Source organism: Podarcis bocagei (assembly GCF_964188305.1).
Source record: "Podarcis bocagei genome assembly, chromosome: 5".
In the NCBI taxonomy this organism is placed as follows: domain Eukaryota; kingdom Metazoa; phylum Chordata; class Lepidosauria; order Squamata; family Lacertidae; genus Podarcis; species Podarcis bocagei.
Window position 1 is genome coordinate 46791849 of NC_138129.1, and position 22469 is coordinate 46814317.

General features: G+C 39.8%; 1 protein-coding gene across 13 annotated transcripts in view; it reads right to left on the minus strand.

Moving 5' to 3' along the window:
- Positions 1 to 22469, minus strand: part of ANKS1A (ankyrin repeat and sterile alpha motif domain containing 1A) — a 117436-nt gene that overhangs the window by 43538 nt on the left and 51429 nt on the right. For 8 of the 13 annotated variants that reach the window (XM_081195802.1, XM_081195794.1, XM_081195804.1 and 5 more), the window contains 2 exons: positions 4176 to 4226; positions 2478 to 2544 (listed from right to left, as the gene is read on the minus strand). In XM_081195802.1, the coding sequence (XP_081051928.1) occupies positions 2478 to 2544; positions 4176 to 4226 (118 nt within the window). The remainder of the gene's footprint in view (positions 1 to 2477; positions 2545 to 4175; positions 4227 to 22469) is intronic. The other 5 variants (XM_081195801.1, XM_081195803.1, XM_081195798.1 and 2 more) reach the window with 2 other exon arrangements.

Here is a 22469-nt window from a genome sequence, read left to right on the forward strand (position 1 = left end):
TTTAATACCCACATTGAAATAAGTGACTCCCACCTTGCAGTCTTTTCTGCATAGATTACTAGGTGCTTGGCCTGTATTATATTACTTGTGTAGAAGATCCTATAAAAAATTTTTATATAAGCTGTTCCATTAACATATAGGTCAATGCAACACTTTTGAAAAGTCTGTGGTATCAGATAAGGCTTCTAGGTTCATGTATAGCACTACATATTTGTTTCTATGTTGTCTGCTACAAATATGAAAGATATACCCAGCAAAATACTTATATTGTTTGGCCTGGCATGGATTTTGTTTTTTTAAGTTCTCAACCAGGGGGGAGAAAGTTTTAAAAGTGAATGGTGTATTTATTGCTTCATCTTAGAAAAATAACCTATTTCCAAAATGCATTCTTTAAGAGTTGTTTCTTTATATTGTTATCTTTACTTGTTGTAAAAATAATTTGCTTTATAACATAGAAAAGTGGAAACTGCAACAATATGTTGCGGTGTACCCTCCCTCCTAATACAAGTTCTCTGTTCAGAGGTCCAGCCAGCCATTTCATCCAAACAGGGCATGCCACTTTCTCTCTCCTCCTGCTTTTTTTCTTTGAAAAATTCCTTGGCTACTGAATATGATCAGTCCTCACTGGACTGTTTCTGTGGTTTCTTCACCACTTTAGGCTCATTTAAGATTTTTAAAAATGCTTCTGCAAAACTGGGTGGGGCAAGGGGGTATAACAGTCTTCTCTCTGAGGACCTGTGGGGTTATCAGAACTAAGCAGTAGCTTACAGCTTGTAGCTGTATTTCAATCCACATTCTTACTTCATGCTTCCATTCCAGGTGTGGAAGTAAATGTGTGGGTTTTTTTATTTTATTTTAGCACCCTTTAATGAGCTGTAAAAACTTGGAACATTTCTGGTAGTTTTCTGAAAAGCAAGTCAGTCTGCTGCAGCACCTCTGAATGTTTTCATGTTTTTGCCATGGGCTGTCACTGCTGCTTTGTTCTGCATCACATTTTTGAACACCGTACTAAAATATTCCACAAGCTGCCACAAGGTTTAGCCAAAGATGAACTCCTGATAATTTAAAAATCACTTATTCTCTACTCCTTATATGAGGAGGTATTGCTGAAAAAACCTTGCTATTCCCCTTCCTCTTGCCCCAGACTACAAGACTCCTTAAAGCAATCTGATGAAAATTGTGCTTTAATTATTACAGCAAGGCTTTTTCAATGACTTGAAGATGCCACCTTCAGGACTTCATGTTGCTACAAATTAGTGTTGAAGGCTTGAGAAGATGGGGGTGGGAGTAGAACTAGGATGCAGTCTTCCACCTTTGTCAGAAAGTCTCAGTCAAGGTTGCCACGAAAGAAGGCAAGGGATTGAGGAAAGAGGTATAAAAGGCATCTTTTCCCAGGGCAAGTGGGGCTCTGGCTCATGTACATGCAAGAATCAAGATCCAGAAAGTGATTTTTCATGAATGAAATCAAGCCAGGAAATTATCAGACATATGGGCCCTTTATACTGATGGTTTAAGGTTTCTTGAAAAGTGCTTTGTGTCCCACCCTCTCCTCTCCCCTTTCTCCTCTTTTTTTTACAGACGGTAATTTTTTTCTGAGTATTTAAAATGTCTAAAAATGCAATATAAAAACTATACAAAAGGAAAGGGAAAAAAGAGCCAAATAGACCTAAGTAGAAAAAAGGCAGCAGATCAAACTACAAGGAATCCATTGTACTGTGTCTTTTTAAAGCCCTGCTCTTGCTGCATCTCGCCCTGTAGTCTCTTTTTGCCTAACCCCGCCAAAGATTGTAAACTCTCTGAACACAGAGCCCATTTCTGCTGTGTGCAGCACATAACAAAATATAGAGGCGCTTCCTTCCTCAACAAGCCTTTTAAGTGGAGATCTTTATCCTAGTCTGAATCTGTACTGGATTTAAAGCTATTTTCATATATGATTTTTTTTTTTTAGTGTGTGAAATCATTTTGAGATACTTTATGGTTAGTAATTCATGAATAGACTCAAACAAACAAATATATAAATAAGTGAAGGAAGGCAAAACTGGGGTCAGATAAAATGTATGGTATCAGCAGCAGTGAAAGTGGAGTTGTAGTAAAGGGGTAGGGGTAGCCAGTCCATTAAATTAAGCATGAGAGGTGATAATCCAATATCATGAAAGCTGGCTTTCTCTTCTCCCTTGTACAGCTCTAAACCTTGCACCCTCAAATTTACTCGAGGGGGATCCCCAACCTTGGCCATTCCGCTGGCAGATAAATACTGATGGGTATCCCCATCTAATTAGGGACTGCAGAATAGCAAATTGCTGCCTCTTATCTGGATTTCTGGTCTTAAAGGGAAGCCTTAAGATAGCTGAATATCTCAACTATGGGTTGAGAAAAACAAGGTTCCTCAATGGTAAGTCCCAAATGGGCCCAACTTTTTGTACTGCTCTCTCACTTGTTTGAATTGACTCATACCCTTTAGCAGTTCAGTATGGTACCTGAAATCCTCTGCTGTTCCTGAGAAAAGTCAATGCCTTCACCAATGGAGCTCATTATTTTTTCAATCTGAAAAACATAAGAAATTATTAGTGATAATTGAGCAACACCTGACTAGAGAGCTTCTTAATCCTATAATTGTATAAAGGTACACGTCCAAGAGATATGTATTGCTGTCTGGAAATAATAAATTCATGGTAAATATAAGAGAGAGAAATCTATACAAGCATCTTACCAAGCTGATGACTAGCAAGAAAGTGATAACATTTGTTCATACTATAGAATAATCTATTCCTCTGATCTCACCTTAAAATACAGAAACTCCCCACTACCAATAAAGAATATGCCACTTCAGCTAAGAAGGGAACCTTCAAGGCAAATAACCCAATACCAAGTTGCTTCTACTGAAAGGCTGCAAAGACATTAGGATGAGCTGGAAAACATGAACTGAAAGCAGCAGTATTCTAAAGTACGTTTCAACCAGGAAGAGAGAAGCCAGTCAATCTAACTGAACTACAGGTTCATGTAGATGCTCCCAAGCATTTACATCTCAAAAAAAGGAATCCATTGTTGCAGTCAATGCCACATTCTGGATTTGATTTTTTAAAAACAAAACAAAAACACCACCTCTACATCTTTTAAAAAGTACTTTGACAAGTGGTCTTAAGTACCAACATCTAAGCAGATCTTCAGCCTACAGAGCTTGATGCCCAGGCGCTTCTTGTGCAATCCTGGAGAAAGAAGGAGGAGGAGGAGCTTCTTTGGGTTTGTTTGTATGCTCAAAGACCTAGGAGTACTGTCTAGGAATAGACATGGATGGCAAATGGTGTTGATGGGTTTATGCCCAATTCCTGCAAGACAACGATATCTAATACTCCATTTAGTTCTGCACTGTTCAATCCACAAACCTTGACATATTAAGTTACTGCACATCTCATTTAAGTTATCAAGTTTAAGATGCACTTTAACAGCAGTGGAAATAGACTTCTGAGGTATGTCTTCATAAGATCTGCTATCTTATGCTACCATAATAAAATCAACTTATTATGAAAGAGAAGACTGAATCTCAAGATGACATCCCTGACAAATTACCAAATTAATGTAGAACTGCTTCTTATGAGCAAATGCCTAAGGACATTTAACAGACACATTCATTTATTTTCCCTGTTCATCTCACTTCTCCTGCATCAACTTTTAGATTGTAAACTTTGGGGGGAGGAAAGTACCATGCACATTAATTGCACTACAACAAGTAAACAACATCAAAAGTAGCAATAGGTTAGATTTACTCCTGCTGAGACACCACTGCTTTGTTTTAGCAATTTTTTCAAAAGCAATGAAAGGCCACTCCTCTCATTTTTTTAGGGTCCTCTATGGGCTACCTCTAAAAAATTGACATTAAATTCACATCCCCTCAGTATGATTTTATAGAAGTAAGCTTGTAGCATAATGTCTAAATGTCAAAGACCTCCAGCAGGAAAAAGCATTTTTATCCAATAAACGTATGAGTTACAACATGTTTGATATAGCACGTTGACTTTTATAGGACTCTACAAATAGCACCAGAACAGACTCAAATGTTTTCAAAACCCAGCAAAGGAAAAACACAAACACCAAGAAAGCAGAAAACAACTGCACACTAAGCAACCCCAGCAGTCAGCCTGCTTCCCAGATTAGGCAAAGTTTTGCAGGTTTCTTACATTGGAGAAAGATTGAACTTCGACGACATCAGGCACCTGCTGGTGAAACTGCTGGGAAAGAGCAAAACATGCATTTCAATCCATTAAGTTAAGCACAATTTTGTCTAGGAGAATGGATTATGCAAGGTCTCTTCTTAAGACTGTTTGATTCAGAGCAGCACAAGTTCAGGCCATAATTTAATAAAGGGCCATGTCCCCCCCCCCTTTTTTTTTTGTACCATGAGTTGCCTCCTGGTCTTAAGCACTGCAGGTAAAGTTTTAAACTATTCTACAACTTCTATGGTTGGCTGTGCAATTTAACATTAAAATGAGGTAGATACTCAAAAGCAGATGTGGAAATAGGGTTCCCAATGTTTTTAGTGCACTAAACTATTTTCAGATTTCCTGTTTCTCTTACTGCTAAGAAGCAGGTACTTTACAGATAGTTACTTTATGTTACTTTATGTATTTCTTGTGGGGCAACATCCTGAAAGGAGCTTTCTTAGATTGCAGTCATGGGGACCAAGGGGATGCAAGAATAAAAGAAACACAAAGACAAGCATTTTTAAGTCCAATATGCACAAAACAGTCCAACCCAATAAAAAAATTTCCTGAGTACATAAGATGACCCAATAGAAACATGGATTTTGATCAGTTATTTCAGCTGAATGACGTCTTTTTATTCCTGACAAATGCCAATATGTATAAGAGTGTAGAGAACTTCTTTGAAGTCTAAAAGTATGCTTCTCCCAAAAGCATATACTGCAGCTTAGATAGCAAGACACATGAGCAGTGCCCTACTCATGAAATGGGACTATCTTGCTCTCTCTTCCTGATTGCAGCTCAGTGCTTTATGAAAAGCCTACCTTGTGAGATATTGTGTAGAGCAGGCATGGCCAAACTTGGCCCTCCAGATGTTTTGGAACCACAACTCCCATCATCCTTAGCTAACAGGACCAGTGGTCAGGGATGATGGGAATTGTAGTCCCAAAACATCTGGAGGGCCAAGTTTGGCCATGCCTGATGTAGAGGCTCAGAGGACAATCTTTCTACCCCCTTACATGAGTTGAAGTGACATTTCAGTCATGCTAGAGACCCTTGGATCCAAATCACATGTTCAACTGCATTCAGATGATACACCATTCATTTTCTCCTTCCCCACATACACACACTTGCTTACATCACAAAAAAAAACCTCACGTGAGAACTTTGGGGTTGCTTTTTTTTAAAAGGAAAACACCCTCAGATTTCTTATGCACCAAAGTTATATAAGAGTAGCATGGGATGACTTAATATCTGAAGGGCCTTGTGAAACCCACAAGCTTATAATCAAGTTAAATAGTAACCACTAGGCAAATTCAAGTACCTATTCTCTGTGGCCCACCTGGCAACAATTCCCTATACTTATTACTGTATTTATTACATTCATAATTTTCAAAGGGCACCTCAAGTTTACCCTTGAAGAACAGTTGCAATCTAGAAGGTCAGAGATTTACAGATGCTTTGAAGCCTTCACTAGCTCAATGCTTTGTTATCCAAAAATGTTGGCGGTAGATTTTTTTGGGTGGGGTGGGGAGAAATAGAGGAGTCCAAGTAAACAGTCCATTTTGGTAACAGTAACTAGCTCTGCTCTTTTATCGCTCCACTGACAAATCCTATTATGCACACCCAACATGCAAGTGCCTCAGCATTTAAGCCTAACAAAGTCCCTCCATTTAGAACAGCTGTGCCCCTCCCTTAGTGGAAATGTGGACATTTGCCAAAAGGCTTCATTTAGCATGCACTAACAAAAGCAGCTTGACATACTCTGTGCTGGAAAACAAACAGAACTTCCATGTCTGTTAATATCTTTTGCCTCTTCAATCCCAGCTGATGCATAAAACACTTAAACATAAAATTCTTCTGTAAAAAGGTAAATGCCCTGAGGGATGCTTCAAGGCTGCCCACCTTACTTTTCCCAGTCTCTGCTAATTTGTTTCAAGAGTGTTTTTAAGGATAAAAAATAGCTCAATGAACTTCAATGAAGGGAACGCATAGAACTCCCTTCTGTGCCAAGTTACTTCAGTTTTGATGAAATAATTAAAAATGCATCACAAACGGCACTACTTCTGCCTTCGTGCTGCAGGGCCGTCAGTATCAAACTGACAAACAGGGAACGAAAGGTGTGTGCACCCCTCCCATTTAGATACTTCTCACGAAATCCCATTGAAACAGTTTCCCCATGTAGAACCCCCCATAACCCCTGAATTTAAAAAGTCAAAGGGCATTTGGGCATGAGAGCTGCTTTAGGCAAAGCTGCTTCCTGGTATGCCCATGCTATTTTTGTCTGCATTTTGCTTTACGCAGTTCTCAAGTCAACTTCAGAAATTGCTGTTTAATTTTTGGGTGATGTCTCTGAAGCCCTGGCTTCTGATCACTAACAATCCTATGAATTGCTTCTGAGGTTAATCTAGCTATCCCTTTGAACCTACTGCCATCCCCATAAGGCCAAGAACACTGATATTTCTTTTTTTAAAGTGCTTGGGTTACAGATTTCTGTGCCAAGCATAAAATTCCATGCTTGTGCACAGCCATTCATATAAAAACAGTACAGCAGGGAGACACAGCTCAGTGCATGTTGTGGTTTACATATGGTACGTGTAGTAACTATCTGTAGATAGGCTGAAAATAAATTCAAAATAAAAGGTCTCTCTGTGATCAATGTTTTTAAGTGCTACAGAAAAGGAGCAACATACAGTTTGCTGCCTCAACAATTTCTTGCAAAAAGGACAAATCATTCCCATTGCAACGTAACAAGCATCTAACTGTGCCAACATTATAAATCCAAGATAGTATAAAAAGGAAATGGTGATGCTGTTGCAAGTCAACCTGGTTTAACAGCTTCCAAAACTGTGGGAGGTGAACTGCTACCAGGGAATTTAATGTGTGGGCAATCCATGGGGCAAAAATTTACACAGAATCTAGTGAGCACTCTATCTTTGAAAAAAGCAAGATTTCTCATTCTAATGATTGCAGGAATATATTTGGAAGCATTTGTCAAGTTGCCAGTCTTCATGCAATATTGTCAACCCAGCACAGATCAAAGCTTTCACATGCTTCTCCCATCTTTTCCAGGGGAGTGCTATTTCTCAGAGTGCAAGCACAAAAATGTTGTTGAAGGTTAATTCTAACCAACGTCTATTACTGCTTTTGTCAGTGCACTCGATCATGCATCAAGGTGAATGCCACCACCTAACCAACCCCTCAGCATGTTTATCCTGGCAAGTGCCACTTAGTTCTATGAAACTCCATAGTGGAGCATTCATGTGCTTTGCTCACTTTTCAAGCAATTTGGTATTCTTAGGATTTCACAAAATCATACAGTGTAGAGTTAGAAGGGACTGTGAGGGTCATCTAGTTCAACGCCCTGCAATATAGGAATCTCAACTAGAACCTCAGCTTAAAAATCTCCAAGGAAGGATAGTCAACCACCTCTTATGGAAGTTGGTTTCACTGTAAACAAGTGATAGCCTGGAGTGGAGAATTTCTCCAAAGGCCTAGTCAGATTATTATCAGCCATGATTGGACATATTTTTTAAAGACACTCTGAAATAATTTTTGGTCAGCAGCACCGAAGAGCAGCTCAGATTTGTTGGTTTCAGCCCATCACCATGCAAGTTTGAAGGGGAGTTAAAGCTTCTTGTTTAAAGCTAGAAGCTAATATGCATCCAAAAAAGGCCTATTACAGTGATACCTCGGGTTAAGAACTTAATTCGTTCTTGAGGTCTGTTCTTAACCTGAAACTGTTCTTAACCTGAAGCACCACTTTAGCTAATGGGGCCTCCCGCTGCCGCTGCGCTGCCGCCGCACGATTTCTGTTCTCATCCTGAAGCAAAGTTCTTAACCCGAAATAATATTTCTGGGTTAGCGGAGTCTGTAACCTGAAGCGTATGTAACATGAAGCGTATGTAACCCAAGGTACCACTGTACTATGTTAACCACTAATTCTTTATGAAACACAAGCAACAGGCTTTTTCCTTCTCAACTTTATTCAATATTTAACTTTTCTTCAGCAAACCAGTGGAGGATCAGTTGTTGGACAAAGTGGGGCATACCCTCCTAATATTCTGAGTCTCAGTCTCTCCCCCCCGCCCCACGTCCCAAATCTGCAAAGCCATAGTTCAGCCTTTCTACTGTCACCCGCAGTCATCATTAATGCATTTACCACTGAATGAGATGCTTACTAGATTTTTCTGCTTATCTCTGCTTAGCCAATCAAAATAATCACTACCAGAATGTCTCGAGTATCTTTCTCCCACAGAAATTGCTTTGGTGCGGCAATGGATTGTTTTGCTCACTTTCCTCCCCATTTTCCTCAGGAGTGATGGGGGGAGCTAAGATTTAGAATGAGTAGTGGGGGGGGGTGTCCACTAGTAGCGCTCTCTGTTAATCAGCCCATCCTAAGCCAATTAGCACCATGCATTCTTCACAAGCCAATCAGAACCATGTTTTTTTCCTGTGCTGCCATCTGCAGCATGTGCCAGAAAGATAGATACTCAGAGTGGGACCCTTGTTTACTTATCTTTTGTGTAAGCATGGAAGGGGGGGAAATATTAACCTAAAGTATATTTTTAATAATATTTAAAATGCATAATGTGTTCTGATTTTCATTTAGGGTTTTAACTAAATTAAAGGGAGGTGATATAACTACAGTTAATAAATTAACACCAGTTACCCAGGAATAAGCACTATTGAATTCATTAGGACTTATTTCAGAGTAGACAGGTAGCTAACAGAATTAGATTGTTCATGTTGCTGCTCTTCTATAACCAGCTTATCTTATTGAATCAATTAAAGCAAGTGAGCCTGTTTTCTTTTCATGCCATTCATGATTCTTCTCTTCCACATTTTATCCTCACAACCCAATGAATAGCCCAAGGTCACCAGGGCATTTCATAATTGAGCAGTGGTTTTAACCCTGGTTTCCTACACCCTAGTCCATTTAATATTCCTCTGCATTCTGGAAAGAAGGCAAAGTAGTAAGTAAGTTGGAGAGGGGAGGACAATCTTTTTCCATAAGCCTGGAAGGTTAGGGGGACATTTGGCACCTTTAAGAGTAACCAATTCACGTTCCAATCCTAGGTGGAAGCCATCCCAACAGAATTTAGTAAGACTTGCTTCCGAGTAATGTATGGCTGTTGTGACATTAACTCACACTATGAATTTTGACAGCAGGACCCTTCCTTAGCTATGGTTAGACACTTTTCAGTTTACTTAGGCACCAAGTACTCCTATAACTGCAATGCATTTGTTTCAACACCTCTGCAAGCGAGGAGGGTGAATAGAAAATCAGAACTTTGTCCTGTCAATGCGACCTCCTTGGTCCCACCCATGTGACTTTATTGGCCCCACCTACATGACCCCCTTGGCCACAGGTAACCCTATCTGGTCAAGGAACTACCAAATGTCACTGTAGCAAATCTAGTGTTTTAAAAAATATTGTATACAACTTCAGACGTCCTTCATCCCTTTCAGAACATTACAGAAAGAGGCTGACAAGCTTACCTGGACTTGCTGCTGCCACATAAAGCTTGGTGTATGTACCTTTGCATGAGGTTCCAGGGAGTAGCAACAACATATCTATAGGGTGCATCCCCAAGTGTTTCTCCTTTCTATGGTTTTTTCCCCCAGTCAAACTGGGGCCATTACATAAAATGTCAAGCAGCTCTGAAAGTAACAAGTTGCTTCTCTTGCCTACATTGTGTGTTCCCACTACAGTTCAGTGCATCTGTCAACTATCATGGAACTCTAAGGAACAATGTTTTATTACTGGAACTTCAATTATTCTTTCCTATAAAATCAATGCATATGAGGTAATATTACCCAGTAGTGACCGGTTTAATGATTATGGGAAAGAGGTTGTGTTTATTTGTAGCAGGGATTTGTGATAACAAAATAGTAAAAAGGTAATCAGCAAAACAGTGGGTGGAAGACACTGCGGAAGAACTATATGCAGTGCTTTTGGGGGGTAAAAAAAGTGAGGTGTCAGTACTTATATATTGATATAAGTGTCATAGGTGCCAGCACAAATTGGGTGCCACAGGCAGCAAAAAGTGAGTGGTGTCATGAAAAAAGCCCTGACTACATGTATATTTTGGGCTACAGCTGAAAAGTTGTATAAAATATAATCTCTTTTTGTTCTGTGTTATGTTCTATACTTCTAAAAGCCACAAACTAGAAGTGCACAGTATTTTGATTTGACAGTCCAAACTATATCTTACAAAATAACAGCAAAACAGAACTCTGGATAAGGTTATGTTGGTGTTAATTTTCAATTCTTTGTTTCTAAATGTACACAACAGCACAATGGAGAAGAAATCTGATTAAATTTGTAGTGAAACTGACTAGTTAGCAAGCATCAAAAAGAACACTATGGGTTTAGGGTATGAATGGATTTCCCTCACACCGCACAAAACATGAGAATTTAGATAATAGTTAATTGTACAGTAAAACCTAAAACACAGGCCATATGGATGTGGAATGCTATACAGTCATACCTCGGGTTACGAATGCTGCGGGTTGTACATTTTCGGGTTGTGGACCGCACTGAACCCAGAAGTACCAGAACGGGTTACTTCCAGGTTTCGGCACTTGCGCATGCACAGAAACGCAAAATAATGTCACGCGCATGCACAGAAGCACCAGATCTCATCACGTGTGTGCGCAGACGCAGCGCTGTGGGTTGCGAACGTGCCTCCCACACAGATCATGTTTGCAACCCGAGGTATGACTGTACTATGCTTTTCATTACAGTAGGGTAGCTGTATGTCTGGAATTTCCCAGACATAACCGGGATTCGGTCGTCAGATACAGTGTCTGGGTGGGAATTGGATAAATGTCCAGGAAAATCTGGATGTGTGGCAACCCATGTCGGAAGTGTAGATTTTGGTGAATTTCACTAAAAATAGCTCAAAAACTAAGAGCTCAACAACTTTTGTGTCTGGATTTTCACTTTTTGAAATATGGTGACCCTACATTACTGTTGGGACAAAACAACAGCCAAGCTTCTTAGGATTTGTTTACTTAGCTACTAATGACCAAAATCAACTGTAGCTTACAGGTGTACTTGTGCCGTTGTACGAAGTGCACACAAAAAGACTCATAGAAATTAGTAAATGTTAACTGCATTTTCATTCTTGCTTTAGCTTAATTATGAGCCATACAAAAAAAACTCTGTTTGAGAAGAGCCTTGCTTTTTTCCCTGAGGTTGAGTGCTAAGTAAATTAGTTTTTTAAAAAAGGCAAGAACACAGCCAACATTTTTTTCTTAATCTAATTAAGAAAATTTAAATAGAGGCGGTGACCATTTTGTGCATGTCCAATTGACATGCAACTGCTGACACGTGCATTGGTCTCAGGCCCGGGACAGGGGTGGAACGGGCTTACGCAGAAATGCTGACATGCACAATGACCCTGAACTCAACCCCTGCACAAACGGGGAGTTGCCTGTATTTTAATGTAATTAGTCTCTTCTATTTTCTGAGGAAGCTGAAACTTCATATGCTCAATTTAAAAAACCTCTTGACACAAATATAGTTTAGAAAAGGCAAAGCTAATAAATAGGCTTTATGGAGCCTAAGCTCTTGGCATATGGGCACATTGTAAAATATAATTTACAATGCAGTGCAGGCTAAGAAGCTGCTGAGCAGTAACAGCCTCAACTAAAGCTGAAGTTCTATTTTCATTGTGAAAATAGAGCCCATTTCAAGACAGCCTAAAACAGGAGTGGGCAGAAGGTAGATCAGAACCTACTGAAAGATCTCTATGTGATTTGAAGCAGATCAGCAAGAATTTCTGACTCCCAGTTTAACAATGACAACAAAATTACTCTGCCATCCTGCTGAATCTGCAGAAGCCAAAAAAAAAAAAAAAGTTTGTGTGTTTCTGTTTGTGAAAGGGTTGTAATTTCAGTTCAGTTTTGGCATAAAATAAAACTTCTAGTCTCAGAATTCTTTAATTCTAAGCATCTGCTTCTTGCATCTGTCTCTAGTTGGTGAGTGACAAGTTCTAGCAAAAAACAACAACAAAGTTCCTGCAAGCATGAAGCCTGCCTACCCCAGTCTATAGAGAAGTAGCACTTCCTGAAGATAAAAAATTGGTAATCAGCTTATTTCCTAGCAATCCGTAGGTCTGGCAGACCTCTGCAAATATGGCTTCCAATACATTGTTATTTCTTCTCATTGCTTCCTGACATGCAATGAAACTAGAAACACCACAAAGGTTGCTTTTTGTGTGATCATAGATACAATCCATGTTGGTCCATAGAAAAGTAAGCACAACAACATAAGACTAAAACCAAAACAATTCTCATACCTTCAGGTTTATAGCGCTGTAGATACATACATAGAAACTTTATTTGCATTAGCCACTAGCCATAGCAATAACGGTGTAGATACCATCAAGAGCATGTATAGAATCTATGGTCTTCTGCACAAATAAAATTATGTTCATTTATACACATACAGACATTATACACATTTCAGGTAAATCAGCTGCAAATAAGTTAATGCTGATATTGCCTTAGAAAGGCAAAGCCAAGTAATATGTCCCAGAACATGTGAAAAGCTACCAATGAAGGACAGCTTTAGCATTTGAGAAGGGTAAAAGGAAAATATGAAGTCATATTCTTCTCAGTAGCCAAGAGCAGTAAAAACCGTAAGATTCAGTTTATGAATTACATGACCACATTGGACCACAAGTCTTAAGGGAATCTAAAACCAATGCATAATTAAGGTAATATATTACTTGTCACTATCCTTCCTATAAACCAAAACCAGGGCTCCACAAGATAGCAATTACTACACAGAGAGAAAAGCCAGGGCAGTTTATGATGCTTGGCTAATTTGGTCAGCAGCTTCATGCCACAGAATTAGAGGTTTGTAAGTTCACTGTTATTTCATTCCACATATACATAATATAGTAGGCTTGCCTGTTAAGAGCTTGGCAGCACCAATATCGAAGACTTGAAAATTTAATGCTATTCTTATTAATCTGAATTCAAAGTAATAAAATAAAGTCGCATGCCTTACAAATTACCTAACCAAATGCATGGCCTTTCCTTAACAAGGAATATTATCTGGACATGGACTAAAGACATAGCAATCTTTGCAGAAATATGTACCCTGGCTGCCTTTCCTTTCAAAAAAATCAGACAGCTCACTTTCATCTTGAATGGATTACGATGGAAAGGTTAGCAGCACAGACTGAAAACTAGATCCTAAGCAGTCAGGTAAAGATCAGCTGGGAATCTGGAACAAGCTTGGGATCTGAAGCTCTGAAACAAAACATGGATGACTAAAGAATCATCCATGTATTTTCAAGAAAGCAAAACATGTTTTGAAGAAGAGTCCTCTTCTTCCACAGATAAATTAATGCTGCTTTAAAAAAAGAATGTGTAGTTTCATTTTTCACCATATACAGTAGTGGCAGCATTTACCAGAAACTTTTCCAATTCACCTGACAAATTTTTGCCGCTGCATATAACTTTTCTTATTATATATAAGCACTGCAAATTCATACTAACAAAAAAACTATTGCTCTAGCAACGTGTGATCTTTAGTTAGTGCAAGAACAAGAATTCTATATTTAATGCCCCAAAATCTGTCAGATCAGAATTAAAGCTATCTCATGTTGGCTCGGGCTCCACAAAGCTGAGAAACTGAAAATCAAAGCAGGTGCTCTAACAGGATGTTTGCATTTTAAAGTATTTACAGTGGTGATATCCTATAGATTTGTGTACAGTACTTGCAATACAAACCATATATAGTATATTACAAGCTTCAGTTGCAAAAAGCATTGCTTCACATGACTTGTTGCAAGGCAAATGAGCATGTATTCTAAAGACAGACTAGGAACAAATTAGGAATTATAGAAAGGTCCATGCAGAAGGCAAAAGGGAAAGTTGCAAAGTACAGTTGTATCTTGGATCCCAAGCACCCTGGAACTCAGATGTTTTGGCTCCCGAACGCCACAAACCTGGAAGTGATTGTTCCGGTTTGCAAATGTTCTTATGGAACCCAAACGTCCAACGCGGCTTCTGAATCAGAACCCAAGATTTGGTTTTCAAACGTTTTGGAAGTCAAACGGACTTCTGGAACAGATTCCTTTTGACTTCTAAGGTATGGCTGTACACTAAAAAAGGGGTGGGGGGAAAGTAGCATGGGATAATTTGGTAAAGGTGTCTCAACATTAGACTAGAGCACTATAGTTATGCTTCCAGGCATTGCAAATTATGAGGCTTTGCTACATAGCAGTGATATATATCTGATCTAAAATCAGAAGTGACAAATATCTGAGAATCCTTGGCACAAGTATTCTACACACCCAGTCAAGCTGGCAGTGTTTCCAGTCCTGGATGCAGCTGATCTACATAATAGGGAGAGTCCATGGGCTGGCTTTACATAAGCTGCACAAAGATGCACAAATGAGTTGCAGTTCTGGCTGCTCTACAGCCTGCGTTACGCATCACATTTTTCCTAGATGACCTCTGTGTGGAGAACTGCATATGCAACATGTGTCTCACAATATGTCATGATTACACATGTTTGGAAACCATACAAGTCCCCAATGTGCAAACTGTAACAGCACAAAACATTTTCTGTTAAAATTACCGTATTTTTCGCACCATAGGACGCACTTTTTCCCTCCTAAAAAGCAAGGGAAAATGTGTGTGCGTCCTATGGAGCGAATGCAGGGGGGGAGGCAGGCGGGAAAAGCCCTCAAGAGCCGCACACAAGCTTCGTGCGCTCTTGCGGGCTTTTCTCCAAGAGGGAGAAGGGACTGACTGGCCGCATCAGTCCCTTCTCCCTCCTGGGGGAAAAGCCCCCAAGAGCGGCACCCTCTTTAAAGGCTGTGCGGCTCCTGCAGGCTTTTCTACGAGGTGGGGGAATGCCCCCACCTCCCAGAAAAGCCAGGAGAAGCCGCACAGCCCCTTTAAAGAGCGCGCAGCTTCTGCGGGAGGTGGGGGAAGCTGCAGCGGATTCCCTCCTCCCGGGCTCCCTTTGAAGCGGCAATGTGGGAGGGGAGCAGCTTACACTCATGTAAGCAGCTCCTCTCCCACTTTCCTGCTTCAAAGTGGAGGGAATCCACTGCAGTTGCGAGCAGAGGATCCATGGCTCCGCTTCCTTCCCTCGAAGCAGGGTGCGGGGGTGCAGGAGGGAAAGAGGGCAGGAAATAGATGCCGGGCAGGAAGACACAACCACACTTTGACCACTGAAACTCCACCTCAGCCTCCCCAGATTTCCACTGAGACAGCCAGGCTAATCTCGATGGCCATAAGTCAGGCTCAGCATTATTAACTGGACTTAGATAAGCCATGGTTCCCCTTCCTACCCTCCTCTGAGGCTCAGTTTAAAGCAACAAAGCGGACAGGAGCCGCCCGCTTTGCTCCTTTAAATAGTTTAGTGCAACATTTGATTCAGAATATTTTCCCCCGTATTTTCCTCCTCTAAAAACTAGGTGCGCCCTATGGTCAGGTGCGCCCTATGGAGCGAAAAATACGGTACTAGTACATTTACAGGATGTCTCATAAAACTGATGCAAGCAGTTTAAACTTGTTTCACAAATTATGATTGGAAATTGATTACAGTACATTGTTAACAAGGTCCTATCAACTAATGGTAAATAGAAATACTAACTAGGTAGGATTATTAAGGTGGGGGTCTTGTAGAAAGGTTAAAGCTTACTGGGAAATGGTATGTAATGAACTGAAAAAAGATGTTTAAAATAACATTTGTAAAAAAACCAAAAAACCCAGAAGCTTTCCTTTGAGGAATTATAGGGATAGAACTACCAAACTGTATAGAAATTTATTAATGTATGTGATTACAGAGGCAATAACGTGCCCAAAAATGGAAAGAAGTCGTCGTCCCAGCAAAAAAAGAATGGATACAAAACTTATGGAATATGCAGAAATGGTGAAACTTACCAGAAAACTAAGAAATCAAGATAACAAACATTTTACAAAAGAATGTAAATGGTTTATGGAATATTTACAAACAAACTGTAAACAGATAAGAACATTGGCAGGATTATTGTAATAGCCTGCAGCTTTATAAGAGTATATATTTAAAGTAGATTAGTAAATGAGCAAATTAAGTTAATTTGGATTTGTAGAAAATATAAAAAATAAATTTAAAGAACTACAGAAAGGGGGGGAGGAAGTCAAGTTTTGAAATGGTAAAATGATTGTAAAATTATTGAAATCTATAAAACTGAAAATCATAAATAATAATATAAAAGGGATTATTAAATTAGGGGAAGAAGAGATGTGTATTGTAAGCAGGACCAGACAAATTTTAAACATTGTTTATTACATTTATATTCCACCTTTTCTCCAAAGAGCTCAAGGTGGCATACATGGATCTCCTGCTCCTCATTTTATCCTCACAACAAATTTGTGAGAAAGGTTAAGCTGAGAGACAGTGACTGACCCAAGGTTAACCACTGAGCTTCATGGCTGAGTGGGGATTTGAACCCAACTAAGTCATAAGCAAAGCCGATCACTAAAATCAATTACTTAAGTGATTTCAGTGAGTCTACCCTGAGTGCAACTTAGTTAGATACCACCCTTTGTATTTTCTAATTTCTTAGCTATTCTGTTGTTTGTAAAAGATATTGCTTCAGGCCACTCTGTTTAGATGTCCCTAAAATTGTTGTATATAAGCACAACTGGATTTCAGAATTAGCTGAAATCCCTTGCATATAATTTTTGTTATGATGTCTCTGAATTAAATTTAGTTGTTGTGTTAGTCACTTTCTTCACAAAGGTGACCAACAACATACAAAAACAGTATAAACACTAAAACTGATTATGACAAACACAACCAATAAAAAGCTAAAAGCATGCCTATATAGCCTGGAAGAAAGAAAAACACATCACAGTAGACAAGATAGGTCTTACAGATTCTGCCCACTAAACAAAGCCACAAATTCAAATCAAGGACCCTGAAAAAACAGTTTTTGCCTGGCACCTAAAAATAGATAAAGATGGCACCGGGCATGCCTCTTTATGGAGAGTATCCCACAAGCAAGGAGCCACCAGTGAAAAGGCCCATTCTCGTGCTGCCACTCTCTGAATTTGCTATGGAGGGGTCAGATGGAGAAGGATTCAGATTATGAATGCTGGGTCCAAGTTGGTTCATGAGGGGAGAGGTGGTCTTTGAGGCATTGGGATCCTGAGCTGCAGAATACTTCATAGGTTAAATGGAGAACTTGAATTGGAGACTTGAAACTAACTGGCAGCCAGTTTTGTTGTTCCAGAATTGGTGTTACATGTACAGACCACTCTGCCCCAGTCAACAATCTGGCAGCTGAATTTGTAATAGCTGTCGTTTCTGAACCAGCTTCAAAGGCAGCCCCCTGCAGAGCTTGTATGAGGTCTGGGGTGGGAGTCTTGTTAGAATAAAGTTATAAACTCAAACAAAGAAGCAACCTGTTCTTGGTGCAGGGCACCCAACCAACTTAGCCTTCCAAGGCCGGAGAGAAGTGTACTCAGCTGCCCCCACACTCTGCACAGGCTTGTTCAAAGGAAGCCCCCCCCCCCAACGCATTGCAGTAATTTAACCTAGTGGTAACCACAGAATAAAGGTAAAGGTATAGGGACCCCTGACCATTAGGTCCAGTCGTGGACAACTCTGGGGTTGCGGTGCTCATCTCGCTTTATTGGCCGAGGGAGCTGGCGTACAGCTTCCAGGTCATGTGGCCAGCATGACTATGCCACTTCTGGAGAACTAGAGCAGCACATGGAAATGCTGTTTACTTTCCCGTCAGAGCGGTACCTATTTATTTACTTGCACTTTGATGTGCTTTCGAACTGCTGGGACCGAGCAACGGGAGCTCACCCCGTCGTGGGGATTCATACCGCCAACCTTCTGATTGGCAAGTCCTAGGCTCTGTAGTTTAACCCACAGCGCCACCCGTGTCCCAAGCAAACCACAGAATAGTTAACAAAGTTGGTGGAAGACACTCAGTGCCACCAAAGCCACTTGAGCCTCCAACAACCGGAACTGATTCAGAAGTACCTCCAAGCTGCATATCTACTCTGATCCCATCCATCTGGTCAAGGGAACCACCCACTAAGTGCCTTTGTCTTGTTTGGATAGATCTTCAGATTATTGGCTCTCATCCAGCCCATTACCAGGTGAGACATGGTGAGAACACCCATTCATAAATAAGTAAAAATAAGTATTAAGTACTGTTCTGCTCATTTGCTTGAATGGGACAGACGGTCCTTTAAAATAATCAAAGCCATACAAAGTGGAGTCTAAAGTTGTTCTACACCTGAAAAAATGAATATATACAAGTTAAACATGATTCTGAAACTGGCATGCCAGCATTTCACATCCTGGCAGAGGCGTCACACATCCTACTCCAACCTTCAAGTACAAAAGCAATCTATTCACATTATGTAAAATTTAGTGTGCTTTGACTGCTGCACACTGCATTCACGTCAGCTGAATATTTATGAGCAGATTACAGAAACAAATTTACCACTTTAGCCTTCAGCTAAGTTTAAAGGCATTCAAATATTTATACTAACTACAGCCCACTTCAGACATAAGTTCAATCCTTAATTTATTCCACAGTGAAGTGAAGCAATAAGCAAGGTTCTGCTATATTATGTTTTGCTTCTTCCTTTGATATTTCTACACCCTGCTTTTAAGCCATTGTCAGGGTGCCGACTTCAGCCTTTGCCATTCAACAAGTCTACAAATTGAAGCAGGATCTGAGGTATATAGTGTGCCCCATGGGCTCGGAAAAGGCTCTTACTGACAAGCCAGTAGTATCTGTCATACTAAAGGGCTCAAGGTAGGGCAGAACTCTGCCTTATGCAGCTTCAGATTGGGAACAAAAGTGAGCACCTATAAACAAGTCATTCCTTCCCATTTTAACCTAACTTATACACAGTGCTGGTTTTCTAGAAAAAGATGCCGGAACTCACCATGAACACCATCCTTGTTCTCTTATAATGATAGGATCAATATATTAACACAGGATTTTCATGAAAGTATCAAGGTATTTTAAAAGAACATAAATTTCTAATGATGCCTAGTGTAGACATAACTTCAACTTAGCTAACTATTTAAGAAATTATGAGTAAATTTCAATCTCCCCACACTTGAGTTATTTCCCTCTCCTTGTCAGTGTTAATCATGAGATAGCTTTGCATCTGTTAAGAGTTACATTAAACATGGTTGCAAACCAGTGCTAAACTCCTGGTTAAAACGCTAACCTAACAACTTTAATGTGCCCTGGGTTAGATTCAGATTAAGTTAACTATACTTATTTCCATATAAAATCAATGAAAGCAAAAAGAAGGTGCCTTGGTCCACAAGAAAAATATGCAAAAATCCACAACCTGGCAACAGCTTTATTAGGAGGAAGCAACATGTCACAAAATAATGAGCAAGCTTTCCTTTAGCTGTTTGGATGCTGTGCAGAGGCAGGGGGTTAGTGAAGAGAGGAAGAGCAAAAGTTTGGCTGGTCTGGATATAACTCAGCCTACAGATGGAGACTGCAGACCATACTGGATTAGTCTCTAGTCAGCGCAGGTTTCAGGTTATACCTAAATCTGTTCTGGGGGTTCCATGAACTATCTGGAGCAGATAGATTCAGGTAGGTAGCCATGTTGGTCTGACACAGTCAAAATAAATAAAAAATTGTCCAGTAGCACCTTAGAGACCAACTAAGTTTGTTCTGGGTATAAGCATGCATACGAAAGCTTATACCCAGAACAAACTTAGCTGGTCTCTAAGGTGCTACTGGACAATTTTTTATTTATTTGGAGCAGATGGGGAGAGGAAATTCTGTGTTGAAGGCAAAAATCCTTGCGCTAACAGGATGACTTTGTTGGATACCAGTCTTCATCTAGACTCAGCTAGATAATGGTTAATGCTGACAAGGAAAGAGGAATTTCACATGGGAGAAGAGGAAGGAGTATGATCTCCTATGAAAGGAAAAGTCTATTTTCTAACCAGCTCAGTAAACTGCATGTGAGTTAAAGCAGTTCTTTTAACAGCAATTAGCGTTCTGCTAAATAGCTACCAAATACATGAGTCAAGAGCTGGACTTGCTTTATTTTTTCAAAATGCAGCCTAGACTACCATCAGAACACAGATGGAACAGCAAATAACCATTAGTACAGAACAACAGGATGAGTAACTGTTCCAGCAGTTCTCTATAGTCCAAGTATCACTGACCCCAATCAGAGTCTTTAAAGATGATGTAACCAATAATTCTGAAAGAAACAGACTGAACATTAAAACATCATTGGAAAGGTATTGTGAAAGCTCTTAAATGCCCTGTTTGGGAAACAGAACATCTTGAACTATTTAAGGCCACTATATACAAGTTTAGACAGCAGTTGCACTCATTTATAATTTTCCAACACAAAATATTTAGATAGGAGTTAGTAACTAAGATCAAAACTGCAAGTGTTAATGGCAGTATTCATTTTTGCAATGCATGAGACAGTTTCCAGACCAAGAACTGTTATTATATGCAATGTAATATATTTACCCCTAACATAAATTGAATCATATGTAGCACTTCCAGCAAACAGTACAAAATTATCAGCCATGGCATTAATCCACAGCAATGCAAACAGAACACACCACTGTGCATAACCACCCACCTTGATAAAACAAATATTTGTTTCTGATGCTTAGGTACAGGTATTTTTATTGTTTTAATATTAAAGGAATCCAATTCCTTGTGGAAAAACAATTCTGCTGTTTTGTAAAACAGATTTTTCTGCAGTCAGCTGATTATATTCATTTTGCCTGATACTTCCTTCAGCTGCCAGACATAGAGGTGATTATTTGACAGGTGAAAATTTAGGCATGTGTATTGCAGATACCTGAAAACATTAGAGCGCAAAAGGGCAGTGTACTGAATCCACAAAACCAATGAACTCAGAGCTAGCACAAAATCTGCAAGCATAATCTTCTAGACCTCGACTATAGATTAAATGTGTTCCACTCCCAATTTTTCTTCCTACAACTTCCTATACTTTTGTCATGTGATGGACTAGCCTTTTGCAGGCAAAGCAAGAAGAAAAATGCTGTGGCATATGACTCCATACGTATATGGACTTGTTTGCATAACACTGCTTGGGCTAATGAAAGTCCTAAGTGAAGACAGATACACACAGGGAGTCATGAACTCTTAATCCCACCTCTCCTCCCCTGCACCCCCACTCCTTTCTATCAGTAGCCCACCCCCTCCTCAGGTTCATTATTTGCTACCTATGTAGTTTTGGTAAAAGAAAATGTTGTACTTTTTTAAAAATAGACAGTATTGCCGGTATTTCAAAAATAAGACACAGAATGCATATAGTGTTAGATTCAGTTAGAACAATGCTTCCAAAATAATCCCATGTTCACAGTATTTTTGGAAACTATATCCCACTGTCACCCTGGCTAGGTGGGCACAGGACAGGTCCTCCTGTTATTTTAAATAAATTGTCATCTTCCCAAATGTGCAGAATCATTTAATATAAAGGTTAATCTATTTCTTATGATTACAAAGACATGCCACTGAACTATATAAATAGTGATTCTTTTACATAAATAGTGACTCCATTATTTCACAATGGATGTAATTTGCCAGACAAGCGAATTCCCTTTACATTCGTTTTAGACTGGACATGTAGTTCCTCAAAACTGACCCTCAGTTGGAGTTTGAGCCCCTTTTAATTATTTAGAAGCAGTTTATACTTGCATCTTTCATGTGACTCTACTTTTAGAGTCCGTAGAATCAGCATTACTGAAGAATGCTTCAGTAATGCTGTGGTGAAGCTTCAAGAGGGACACTTAATCTTAGCTGAGTTATTCACTAAGGCAACTTTCTATCAGCAAGTTTAACCAGTTAGTGGTCTTGCGCATGTAACAGTAAGCTGGCTTTCTATTAATCTTCTGAACTAGTTCCTTTATGCTACCTGTGCAAAAGTATTTAGGAACTCCTCATCTTTACTGATGACTTCTCATTTATACAAAGCAGACAGTGGTGACCTAGATATGTGACCCACTCTTTTCTACAAGCTATTCTAGAGAGACTAAGCTGTGGAAGCTTTTCCAATGTGACAACTGATTCTCCAGCACTTTCAGCTTCCTCCCCCCCAACCCCACCCCCCACCCCAGCAGTACAGAATTCATTCTACAAAGTCGCAGACAAGCCAAGGGAATTCACACCCTGAACCTGAATTTCTAACAATATCTTTTAAGCACCCCCCCCCTCAATTCTGCACCAACTATGTTCAGAGCTCCAGGTTCAATTT